Source organism: Propithecus coquereli, unplaced genomic scaffold (genome assembly GCF_000956105.1).
Source record: "Propithecus coquereli isolate 6110/MARCELLA unplaced genomic scaffold, Pcoq_1.0 Scaffold45, whole genome shotgun sequence".
NCBI classification, from domain to species: domain Eukaryota; kingdom Metazoa; phylum Chordata; class Mammalia; order Primates; family Indriidae; genus Propithecus; species Propithecus coquereli.
This window is the reverse complement of record NW_012150285.1, coordinates 123493-136823: the sequence shown is the minus strand read 5'-3', so window position 1 is coordinate 136823 and position 13331 is coordinate 123493. Positions and strand designations below refer to the sequence as shown.

Genomic DNA, 13331 nt, shown 5'->3' with positions numbered 1-13331 from the left:
GCTATGGTATCCTATTGCCCACTCATCATTTCTTTTTATATGAAGCATCAATATTTTATAATGATACTGACATATCAAAAAAATTTCCTTTGGCTGTGGTATCCTATTATCCACTTCATCATACTTTATTTTGTTTTGAGAGTGAGTCTCACTCTGTTGCCCTGGCCAGAGTGCAGTGGTGTTGTCATAGTTCACTGCAACCTCAGACTCCTAGACTTGAGCGATCGATCCTCCTGTGTCAGCCTCCCGAGTAACTGGGACTACAGGCATGGGTCACCACACTCAGCTAATTTTTCTATTATTTGTAGAGACAGGGTCTCGCTCTTGCTCAGGCTGGTCTCGAACTCCTGACCTTAAGCAATCCTCCTCCTCGGCCTCCCAAAGTGCTAAAATTATAGGCATGAACCATTGTGCCCACTCTGTTGTTTTTTTTTTTAACTTTAATTCTGCTTAGAAAATACTATAGAACAAAAATCAGTTCTCTTATATAGGTAACTCCTTTGTACAGCTAATCCTAAAGGGTTAATAAGATATGTTGTTTTGATAAGACTGATAAAGTGAGCCTAAGAAATTGCTAAAAGAAATATACTCAAAGTATATGGGTGTAGCTCATATCTTATTATCCATCTGTATCAGTAAGTCCAGGAATCAGGATCAGGAGTTCAGCAAAGTATTCCAAATATTTATACATTAAAGATAATATGTTTTAATTTTTTAAATAAACACAAGTTATACACAATTGGTTTGATGTTTAAAATGGACTAATGCCCTCTGAATTCATACTGCATGAGTGGTTAGTGTACATGAAATAAAAAGTAATAACAACTATTTAATACCTACCACATACCAGGAATTGTTCTAAGCAGTTAAATGCACTAATTTATCATTCCTCATTTCCTACCAACGAAGTAGGGCATACTATTATGTTCTTTTAACAAATGAGGAAGTGAAGCACAGACAGACAAATAACTCAGCCAAAGTCATACAGCCAGGAATTAACCTGGGCAAGTCTCTCTTCAGAATCTGCCGTATGAACCACTTTGCTCTGCTGCTGAGATGAATGTGTTCATGACTCATTTACTCAGCTGAGGACTGTTATAGTTTTAGAATCATTATTATTTCTAGTTTCAGTCATTTACTTAGTATTTATACTCATAATAAATCCTCCAACGAAGACAGGATACATAAAGAGCAGAGATGTTATAATAAAAGTTAAATTGATAATTCTTCAAATTTGCATCAAGATAGCTCCCCCTAGATTCATCATCATATTGAAGGAAATTCAATTGTTAAAAAAAAAATGTAGCGATAAAAATATCCAATTAGGATTTTCACTAATTAAGAATAAATACTAAGGCTACCCCAATCTCTTAATAAATTTTAAATAAATCCTAAAACTATTTATCAACATTTTGATACATAAATCAATTACAAAATGAAAGAATACTAAACATTAGGTAATGAAAGTATTTTTTCTAATTCTATGAAAGAAGAGTCAACCTGAAACTATGTTTTAACACACATCAAAATTAAAAACTAAACATGGACTTCTGGAGTGGCACAGTAAGGAATTCAGAAAACACTGTCCCCAGCAAAACAAGAGACTGGTGAAAATTCTAAAAAACAATCATTTAAAGTCTCTAGACATTGTCCTAGGGCATTCAGCATATGGAAAAAGATTTATTCAAGATAAGAACAGCACAGTCAGTGGCATTTGAACCAAGATCTGCTCCAGAGCAATTGGGTTTCCAGTATTCTTGGCCTGCTGCACCTGGGGTAACATATCCACCCTATGAGTGGGGGCTGGGCGAGGAAGGAAGCCATGATTTTTCTCTGCCTGCCAACCTGGAATAGAACTCCTATGACACAGGGCTGGCAGTAATGAAAAACCCTAGCAGCTGCCCTTACCAGGTGGAAACTATAATCTCAGACTGGAGTTACAGGGAGATAGAGTCGCCATCTTGTCCACACCTGCCAGGAGTAGAGCACCTGGACCAGAGCTTCTATAACGGAGATGTTTGGGTAGGATAATGGAGGAGGTCTTGGTCAAATGCCACAGAATCTTGCTGTTCTAATCAAGATTTAGTAGATTTTCTTTACATTTTCATGTTTCTCCATATGTCAAATGTTTAGGACAATCTCCAGGGACTTTAAATGGTTGTTTTAAAACAATTTTCACCAATTATGGTTGTTTTGCTAGGTAGAGGATGTGTGAGGTTCTCATGTTGCCATTCTGGATGTTGACTTCCCCTAGATAATAACTGTTTAAATGAAAACATGTTTCACAGAAAGGACATTATGATTTGCAACACATTCCAAGTAAGGCTGTGGCAAAGTTCATTTCTTTTATATTGCAGAGAATCTTTCGAATGCTTCAGAAATATAGTCTGGCAGAGACTATATCTCAATATTTTTTTTTTTTTTTTTGAGACAGGATCTTGCTTTTACTAAGGCTGGAGTGCAGTGGCATGATCATAGCTCACTGCAACCTATACTCCTGGGCTCAAGTAATCCTCCTGCCTCAGTCTCCCACGTTGCTAGGACTATAGGCATGCACCATCATGCCCAGATAATTTTTTCTTACTTTTTGTAGAGGCGGGTCTCCCTATGTTGTCCAGGCTGGTCTCGAACTCCTGGCCTGAAGCAATTCTCTTGCATTGGCCTCCCAAAATGCCGGAATTACAGGCGTGAGCCACCATGCCTGGCCTGTACCCCAATTTTTATTCTCCCTGTATTTCTTTAGTAATAGAACTCCCAAGGTTAAGGTGTACACATGGCTGACAAACTAAAGACTACATTGCAAATTTTCTTAATAGCTAGGTGTGGCAAGAGACAAACTCCTATCCAATGCAATGTGATCAGGAGTAAAATATACATACCATTTCATGCCCTTAAAAGACATGACCTTCCTTTCTTTATTTCCACTGGAGAATATAAGAGGAGCTAGAGCAGCCATATTTGATTAAGAGTTGGAAGCAAAGTGTTGGAGACAGCAGGGCAAATTGGAGAAAGAACCTAGTTTCCTATCACCATTGAGCTACTATTCTAGTCCTGGAATGCTTACCTAATCCTTTATAAGAAATAAATATAATTTCATGTTTAAGTCGCTATATTTTTCTGTTACAGCTGCCTAAGTCATATGCTAACTCATATAATTTATAACTAATATAACATCATTTTATGGTTTGACATATTCGATATGATAGATGTCAAAGTAATTGTCAATACTAACAAATTATGAAGTGAAGGATACTGAATTCATGGATATTACAGTTTTCACTATAGACTTTGAAGCTTGGTTTCTAGGTGCATGTAGAAACACCAAATTTTAGAATGTACCTATTTCTTTACCTAACTTTGACTGTTTGTCATTGTTACTGGAGATTATCATCTATATTGATGAACTGTATCTATGAGCTTTTAAGTATCTTCATGGTTCCTATGGTTACTTAGAACTATTTTATGAAACGACAGATATTTCTTTTAAATGTTTGTACCACCCAGAATTCCTGTTCTTTACACATGCAAATCAGTGGTTTCCAGACTTTTCTACACTGTGGCACATATACAAGATAATATTTGTAAAGTATACTGGGTTAAACTGAAAGCTGCTCATGGCCAGAGGCTTTACCAAGGCAGGTCTAGCTGCTCTGACAGGTAAGGGGAGCAATCATCTCCTTGGGGATCCCTAGTTGGGAAAATCTGATATATTTTATAGAACTGTATATCACTAAGGAATCTCAGGAACCAGAGTAGGCTAATTTATAGTAAGTTATTTTAACATGTAAAAGATGTAATTTCCAGATTTAACTTCTGAGAGTGTACCAATAATTTTTCCTCTAAATAACAGAAGTCATTAGTTTCTTCATCTATACTATAGTACCAGAGCTCCTGCTATATAGGATTCATTTGTTAGCCTGGAAAGTATAAATACAGTAGTCCCTCTTATCCATGGAGGATATGTTCCAAGAGCACCAGTGGATACCTGAGACCATAGATAGTACTGAACTATCTGTATACTATGTTTTTTCGATCTGATAACCAAGCTGGCCACTAAGTGAATAAGGTAGCACATACAGCGTGTATATGCTAGACAAAGAACGAGCTTTGATGATCCCAGTGGGACAGAGCAAGCAGTACGAAATTTTACCATGCTACTCAGATTGGCCTGTAATTTAAAATGTATATATTGTTTATCCCTGGAATTTTCTATTTAATATTTTCATACTGTGGTTGACTATGGGTAACTTAAACCAGAGAAAGTGAAACCACAGATAAGGACGCACTATTGCACTCTAAGTTGAAATATGTGATCATTATGTCATATCTATGATCATCTTCCTGTTTTTATAAGCACCCATGCAAAATACTTATAAATTGACTATATCCTCAACAAACACCAATTTCTTTGACAGAAAAAAGGTGATACTATATAAAATAACTTTTTAAATTGAAAGACACCTAATTATCATTAGTGTTTTTAAAATTTATGTTATATAAAACATTAAGGAATGAAATAATTAGAATATTCTTATCAAAATTAATGAAGGTAGTTAATGAAGCTCATACCAGTATGATTGTAGACAACATCAGTAATACAAAGAATATTCCATTCCTTTTTTAATTTTTCCACTAGCTGTCCAACATCAGTCCATGTGTACTTTCTATTAGGTCTTGAAAAGTCAGGATTTAATTCTAACTGATTGGCAAGGGAGTAGCATGATCTAGATAGTCCAAGAGTCTGCAATGGGGTAAAATGAATCATATTGTAACCTGCAAAGCGAGAAGACAAAGACCACTGTAAGACAAAAGCAAACAAAACCAACACAAAACTGAGGAAAATATAAATTTAAACTTTCTTAAGTAATTATAAATAGCATGGCAACCATGCTACTAGAAAAGGAGTCCAAGACTTAGGTTCAATCCTAGCTATACCACAAGAGACTTTTAAGCAAGTGTTTTGAAATCTTTTAGGATATCAGTGTCCTCATACATAGAAATAATGAGATAATCCCTCATAGGGATAATGAGATAATGTATTTGAAAAAAGTTACACACAGTGCCTAGTTGTTATTAAGGGTTCAATTTATAGTTGGTGAATGGATATAATTTACATGCAGAAAATATATCCTATGCAAGTATATCGACACATCTTTCTCCTACTTTTAATGTTGCATGATCCTTGTATTCTGTTTTAGTAACATCAGTGAACTTCTTATTCCTTTCTTCATACAATATTCAACTTGAAAGTAGAAAGTTAATATTACCCTTAAGAGCAAATTACAACTTAAGTTTTATTTTATTGTTGGTATGTATGGCAGCATGTGCCTTCCACATGGAAGATGGTTAATTAATATTCATTGAATTAAAATTATATATAATGGTAATATATTTTCCTACATATTTTAATAGTTTACTTCTAGTTTTTCTATGTCAAAGTAAAGTCTTAGAAATGATAATGATCTCATTTTATCACAGAGTTCCTGCATTTACTAAGGTAAACCATGTAATTTGCCATAAATGGTCAATTATCAAAATTTCATATGGTTCTATTTACATTATTAAGTATATTAAGAAACAAAATTAAAAGTAGAAGCAAAACCTTTGAAATCTGTATCAGAGAGGATAATTACATTTATTTTTAAAAAGAAGAAAAGAAGAAGAAAGAAAGCTGACATTACCTGATTCTTTTGCAACCCTAAGTCTGCTTTCCCATTCATCAAAAGGTCCCAAACACTTAGCTAAAAATGTCTGGAGAGTAACACAGTCCAAGGGTAACACGTGATTATCAGCACCAACGTGTAAAATGGGATCCACAACTATGTAACCTCCACCACTTTTCTCATTTCTAAGGGAAAAAAACAAATCAAAAACTTTTCAATTAACAATAGAAAAAAGAAACCTCATCTAATATAGTCTGATTCTAACTGGAAGGTTAATTGTCCCCTTAAAAAATATATTTGTTTCTAAAACATAAAATCATTTTAAAAGTTACAATAAAACTTAATGGAAAAGCCACTTTTACCCCTTCCCAATCTCTGCATAATTACATAATATAATATACCTAATATCCAATAATGTCATTTTAATGAAAAATAAGTATACTAAAATCTATCAGTGATACCAAGGGCACTCAAATAAATAGCATATTATAATGAGGCTGCATGAAAAGACTAGAGTATTAAGCTGTTACTTAAAATAAATTTACGTAATACTTTGTTTTAAATCTGCAATAGGCCATACAATTACTTCCTAGAGATTGAAGAACAATATTCTACTTGCATTTATTTCAAATAAGCACTGTAAAAATTGTACTGTCATGGTTCATATAATACTTTTTAAAAGTTAGGTAACTTTAGGTTATAGAATAAATTTTTTTCCCACACACAGAACACCTGACTTACCCTTGAAGGAAATAATACTGAAATGAACCAGACTGTTGCAGATTAAGTTTACAGTATTTATCAGAATCATCTTCTCTTTCTGTTGGATTTTCCCAACCCAGGGAACGGAATTTTTCTCGATTAAATGTTTCTCCAGGAAATGGGTAATTTGTGTACACAGTAACTGCTTTTCCCTGTAAAGTTGGGCCCAGTCGGAACTGTAGTTCAAACCCTAAACAAAAAGCACATTTTAATAAACTCATTGTAGGACTTAAATTACATTAAAAAATAGATGTCTTATTTAAAGCATCATAAAAAACTTTATTTTACAATTATGTTTAAAATAACTCCACATACCTAATGCTGTTTTGGAACTACTTTCTATTCCAATTCAGCTGAATTTTATGTAAGTACCATGTGCTAACACATTGCGCCGCTGGAGCTCAATTTTCTATTTTAACAAGTATAGTAAACATCATAGAACTGTCTGTAATGTCCCCTTCTCCTTCCCTTGGAAACTGATTCCTATTCGCATGGCCACTTTGGGATATGCAAATTCTTACATGACCCTACTTACCGTGATTTCTCACTCCTACCCCTAGAGGTGGGCATCTGTGCAGAGACCTTCTCTAGCAATTTTCTAACTGCATCAGAGAAAGCAATTTTCTCTATGGTGTCAGAGTATGTAAAACTGGGAGGTATCATGGGACAACCATCTCACCATACAGAGAAAGCTAGTCTTCAGTGAGAGAATTCTTAGAGAGGCAGAATTCAGACTTCCTTTTTTTTTCCCCCCTCAGGAAGAAACATTTAATGGGGACTTACAAACAGAAGCTGTGTCCTGGGCAGCTGCGAGATGAGATGGGACGGTGGGTCCCCATGCCACTCCGCTCCCCGACCCCCACCCCCAGGGCGATGTACCACATGGAGAACGGGTGGGACAACCGAATTCAGACTTCTAACAGGAGTTCTGGAGGCATCTGACCCCCTGACTGGTGTCTGCTCAAATCCAGTGGTGTGCTAAAAGAGGTGTAACAACTGGCTGGGGTGGTGGGAAGCTCTGATTTATGCTGATCACCTGGTGGAAATAATTCCAACATGGACAATCTTAAAATACCAACATGACATAATCGAAAGTGGAATTGGGAAGAGATGTACACAATCAGCTCTTGTGAACCAGCACAAGTTGCCTCCATCACATTATTGCCTATATCGCTACTCTTCGTGGTTTAGTTATTAAAGCCTTTCCTGGAATCCTGAGAGTCAGTACATTCCCACGGTTGTCCAAGTTAGATTATTCCTATTAAAACATATGAGACTTGTGTACTATGAGACAAGTATTTTACCATAAGAAGAAAAAAATCAATAAGCACATTACAGCTAAAACTATACTGTGAAAGAAAAGGTTTGGTTGGTTTAAGGAAGACTTTGAACTTCCTTTATAATCATTAAAATGTTTGCTTAATACTTTTGTATGAAAAAAATTTAAAAAACAATGTAAAAATTCTGACTATAGTTAAATCTATTAGATATATAGGGCATGTAAATTTTATGCAAGAATGTGACTTTCAATTAATGATGGGTGATAATAACTGATGAAGGCAGGAAAATTTAGTTCTGCTGAGTATAATCTTTAATGCTTAAGGAACTTTTTTGAGAAAAAAGGAACATACTAATATTTATAATGCTTGATTTATTAAACATCCAACAAAGTAATAAAAATTATGCACTGAGCGCCTATCATGTAATAGGCAACATAATAGAAAACAATTCCTGCCCTTGTAGAGCTTGAGTTCTAAAGGGAGAAGGCGGCCATTAAAGAGCAAACACAACAAATAAATAAGAAAAAATAGCATGTCAGGAGGGAGCAAATGCTAGGGGGAAAAAAGAAAAATCAGAGTTGGGTAAGGAAAATGGGGGAGAGGGGAGGTGGTAAAAATTTTAAACAGCATGGTAATTGAGAATCTGAAGGCCTTGAGAGAAGTAAGGTAGTTAGCCACATGGCTATCATGGCCACCTAGGAAAAGCATTGATCAAGTGAAGGGAACAGAGAGGACAAAGGACACATGGTAGAAGCACATCCAGGGTCCAGATGTGGTTCCAGAAATAACAAGCAGCTCAGTACAGCTGGATCGGAATAAGCCGAGGAAAGAGTAGTAGGAGGTGAGGAAATGAAGCTAACAAGGGAACCAGATCATGTGGAACCTTGTAGACCAGCGGTCCCCAACCTTTTTGGCACCAGGGACCAGTTTCAAAAAGATAATTTTTCCATGGAAGATAATTTTTCCATGGACAGGGGTGAGGGGAAGGTGGGGCAGCAGAGCTCTGCAACCCGGTCCCTAACAGGCCACTGACCAGTACCGGGTTCACGACTCAGGGTTTGGGAACCACAGTTGTAGACCATTGTAAGTATTTTGGCTTCTCTGATTGAAATGAGGAGCTAGTGAGCAGTTTAGAGCAAAGGACTGACATAACCTAATTTATGTATTAAAAATATCGCTCTGGGCCAGGCATGGTGGCTCACTTCTATAATCTCAGAGATTTAGGAGGCTGAGGCAGGAGGACAGCATAAGGCTAGGAATCTGAGATCAGCCTAGGCAACATAGCAAGACCTTGCCTCTAAAAAAACAATAATATTAATAATAAGAAGAAAAATTAGCTGGGCGTAGTAGAGGGTGCCTGTAGTCCCAGCTATACGGGAGGCTGAGGCAGGAGGATTGCTTGAGCAACCAAGGCTACAGTGAGCTATGATCATGCCACTACACTCCAGCCTAGGTGACAGACTGAGACCCTGTCTCTTAAAAGAAAAATAAAAAATAAAAAATAAATTATTCTGAAAAGAAAAAAAGTAAAAAAAAAATCACTCTGGAGATATCTGCTTCTGACCATGATAGAGTAACTGGTGCTAAACTTACCCACTGCTGAAAAACTAGGAGAAATATATGAAACAAGTGTTTCAGAAGTAGGTAGTAAAGGACTGTGATCCTTGAGAGAAGGGTGATCCCCAGAACTCTCTAGCGTTCAGAGTGAGGGAATTTTCTGGAATGTGCACAGGGAGCAAGAACAGTGGTCCCACTTAGCTGAGGAGACAGATTAGGATTTGGAGAAATTCAGGAGACAGATTATTTGGGGAAGTTGAGGAGACCTCAATTTTAAGGGCAGAATATGGCAGAGAGGAAAGCTATGCAAAGAACGAACTCAAGAAATTTACTTAGGATCACATTGAGTCTGTCTGAACACTAAGTGTATGTGAGTAGGGTTTGACTCCATGAACCAAGCAAAGAACAACTACTGGAAATTGTAAGCTGAAAAATTCTCAGAATTCACATAGGCCTGGAAGCCATCTGATTTTTGACTAGTCAGAGTGAATCCTACATTGTTGGATTCTTGAAGTATTCAGTAGAGAACCTAGAAGAGTCATGCCTTAAGTAGTAGGACCAAAGTAGGCCTAGAGTTAAAACTACTATAAATGTATCTTATCAAAGCCTCAAAATGATTAAGCTGATGCACAGATAACATAAATGGCTGCTAAAATAAAACTCGCTACTCCTTTAAAGCAAGACAACAAAATTCAGAGATAAAACAACAGAATATTCATGATGTCTAGTGTCCAATAAGAAACTGATAAACAGAAAGAGGAGGTGAGGCAGTGGACCACAGAGATATCTGGGGAAGAACATTCCACATAGAGAAGACAGAAGATGTAAAGGACTTGAGACTTTTACTTCTGGCAAAGATGGAATAAGAAGGACTGGATTTATCCTTCTCCCTAAAACTTAAAAGAATGAAAGAAAAAATAAACAAACAAAATATATGAAATTATGGTTTTCAAGACCATAGACATCAGGCAACAAAGAACAGATCCCTGAGAGACAGCAACAAGGTAATCCCTACATTTGCCCCTGCCTACTACCTTGAGAGGGTTTCCAGGTTGAAGTATAGGGAGGAGGAACCCAGGCAGAGCCCAGACAACTCCCTAAGATGAGAAGATGGAATTAAGAGTCCACAGAGATCAAGGTAGCTAGAGACTATAGATACAGATGAGAGTAGTGAGAACAAGAAAGCTGCATAGAAAGAGAACTCCATAGATCTGCAGAAAGCCTCCCTTGTATATTCAGCAGAGTACCAATGAGTGCGTATCTGTGAGGAAAATAACCGAGACCAGGAACGGTGCTTGTTCTCATCTGCTAGATTAGAAAAACTCATAATTCATGAAGCATTTCATAGAAAATTCAGAAGACTCTTGCTTCAGTAGTGGGGAATAAGAACTAGACAGAGCATAGTTCTAGACTAGCTTAATAAATCATAAAAATAAGACCCAAAACAAACTACCTCCAAGTAGCTTAACTTCATTCCAGAACAAAGACTACAAACATTTATAAGAGTCCAAAAATACCCAGCACCCAACAAGGTAAAATTCACAATGTCTAGCATGTGAACAAAGATTACCAGATATACAAAGAAGCAGGAAAGCACAACGAATAAAAATTGACCCAGGAATAACAGATGTTAGGATTAGCAGATAAAAATCAGTTATCATAACTGTTTTCCATATGTTCGAAAAGTTAGAGACATGAAAGTAATAATAATTTAAAAAGATCCATTCTTCTACAATATTAAAACAAAACAAACCAAAAAATTCCAAAGGTCCAAATCAAACTTCTAGAAATGAAAACCATAATCTTTGAGATGAAAAATATACAAGATGGGAATTAATGGGTGGTGAGATATGGCAGAAAAAAAGATTAGTAAATCTGAAGACATAGCAATAGAAACTATGCAAAATGAAAAAAAAGGAGAAAAAAAAAGAATCTAAAATATTGAAAGAGCATCAGTGACCTGTGATCAATCAGTGAACAATTCATCAGTGAACAATTCAAGTGGCCTGATATATAGGTAATTAGAGTCCACAAAAGAGAGAAGAGAGATAAGAACTTAAAAATTATGTGAAGAAAAATTGAGTGAAAATTTTCCAAATCTGATAGAAATGACAAACCTAAAGATCCAAGAAGTTCAACAAATCCCCAAAACAAGTAACATGAAGAAAATTATATCAAGGAACATAAAAATCAAATTGCTCAAGACCAGTGACAAAGAGAATATCTTACAAGTAGCTGGAGGGGAAAAAAGATACGGTATGTACAGAAGAACAAAGTAAAGATGACAGCAGATTTCTCATGGGAAACAATGCAAGCAAGAAGACAGTGGTAGCAACATCTTTAAAAGTACTGAAAGATTAAAACTGTCAGCCTAGAATTCTATACCTGGAGAAAATATCTTTCAAAAACAAAGGTTATTAGAGTCAGGTTTTTCACTGTCAGAGAAAGATGTTACAAATAAGCAAGGGGGTAAAGCTACAATGGGCTCTGTTGGGTTGGGTATGAATCAGAGATAACAGTATGAACTGCTATTTATTTATACATTAAAAAGTCAGTTTGGTTCAAGGCAAATCCTGAAACTGGGAACATGTAGATATGTTCTAGTCATGTCTAAAATTGCTCTTTAGTAGAAGTAAATCTCTCATAGTAATGGTCAACAGGTGGTAAATTCTCCTATGCCTCAGTATTAAATATTAAGTAAAATTTTCTCTGTGAACAAATATTTCAGTAAAAGACATTAAGAGAATGCTAAACCCTTCCAATTTACTCTATTCCAATTAAATACTTATATAATTGCCAAGAGAAATATGAATGGTCTGTTTTGAATACTATAATAAAATATGGATAATATGAGGAAGGAGAAGTTCTAAGCATTCCTAAAAAAAGTTCTTATCTAGGGATAAGCACTATTAACCACATTCTTGGACTGGACCAAAATATGCATATAAATTTATTCACAGTAAATGACTTTAGCAAGCATGAAACAAATTATGTAAATGAAATTACTAAGTAACTAAGCAAAACTCTAGACACTTGCTTTTTACTTCTCATACTGTACCGTAAAACTAAGAATTTCTTTTCCAAGAAAATCTTGTACAGATTTTTCCATACGGCAATTTGCTATTAACATATTAAGTGTTCGTATTTTTTGACCTAATAATTTTACACAGATGTATGTTTTTTGAGGAAATAATCAGTGATGTAAACATAGATTATATATAATGATGTTAATCACAGCCTCATTTATTATAATTAAATAAACTGACAACAATCTAAATATCTAATGATTGGGAATGATTAAATAAATTATGGTGCATCTGTAAGCTGGGATATTATAAAGCCATTGTAAATCATGTCATCAAAAGATATTTAAAAGCATTAAATAAGCACTTCTAACTTATTCTATTTTGTTACATTTCATACATTTATGTAGACCTTTTAAAATCTTTTCCGGAAAAAAGGATGGCTGAAACATGGCAGTAAGCAGGGAAGTAGAATACACACACCATAATACTACTACAAATAGGGAAACAAAAGCAGGTTACAAAACTGTTTAGAAAGTATAATACCAATTATTTTTAAATAAAAAGTATAGAAAAAATTTTTTAACATTTCTATAATTTTGTAATGGGGAAATCATTTTAAATTAGAGCTACAATGATGAAGGAATAAACTGAGAAATAACTGCACAAATTACTAAAACATGAATGCTCAGTGATTGCAAAAAACATAAATATCTACATTTTTATAAAAATCATTAAATACATGATCAGGAAAAATGGTATCATTTTGAACAAGTACAAATATCAGAGATGAGCTGTCTGGGCATATTTGTACAACCTGTCCCCTGTTAAGCTTATACAAATATTGTTTTTATAATTACACAGGGGTTCAGAGAATTTGTTGTACAAAGGTCAAAACTCATCTAAAGTCTCCAAAACAGTATTTGTGTCAGTGGTTTACCTTCAGGAAAAAAAGATAAGCATTTCCAAAATATGATATTTATTTATATAATGGACATGTAAGGTGTTCTAATAGATTATACAAATTATGAAACATAAAAATAAAG

The 13331-nt window shown here is 35.2% G+C and overlaps 1 protein-coding gene across 1 annotated transcript in view; it reads right to left on the bottom strand.

Moving 5' to 3' along the window:
• The window catches only part of AGL (amylo-alpha-1, 6-glucosidase, 4-alpha-glucanotransferase), an 81379-nt gene that overhangs the window by 62865 nt on the left and 5183 nt on the right, over positions 1-13331 (bottom strand). The window contains exons 2-4 of the mRNA XM_012654835.1: positions 6405-6615; positions 5682-5848; positions 4570-4773 (exon numbers count right to left, since the gene is read on the bottom strand). Of these exons, the coding sequence (XP_012510289.1) occupies positions 4570-4773; positions 5682-5848; positions 6405-6615 (582 nt within the window). The remainder of the gene's footprint in view (positions 1-4569; positions 4774-5681; positions 5849-6404; positions 6616-13331) is intronic.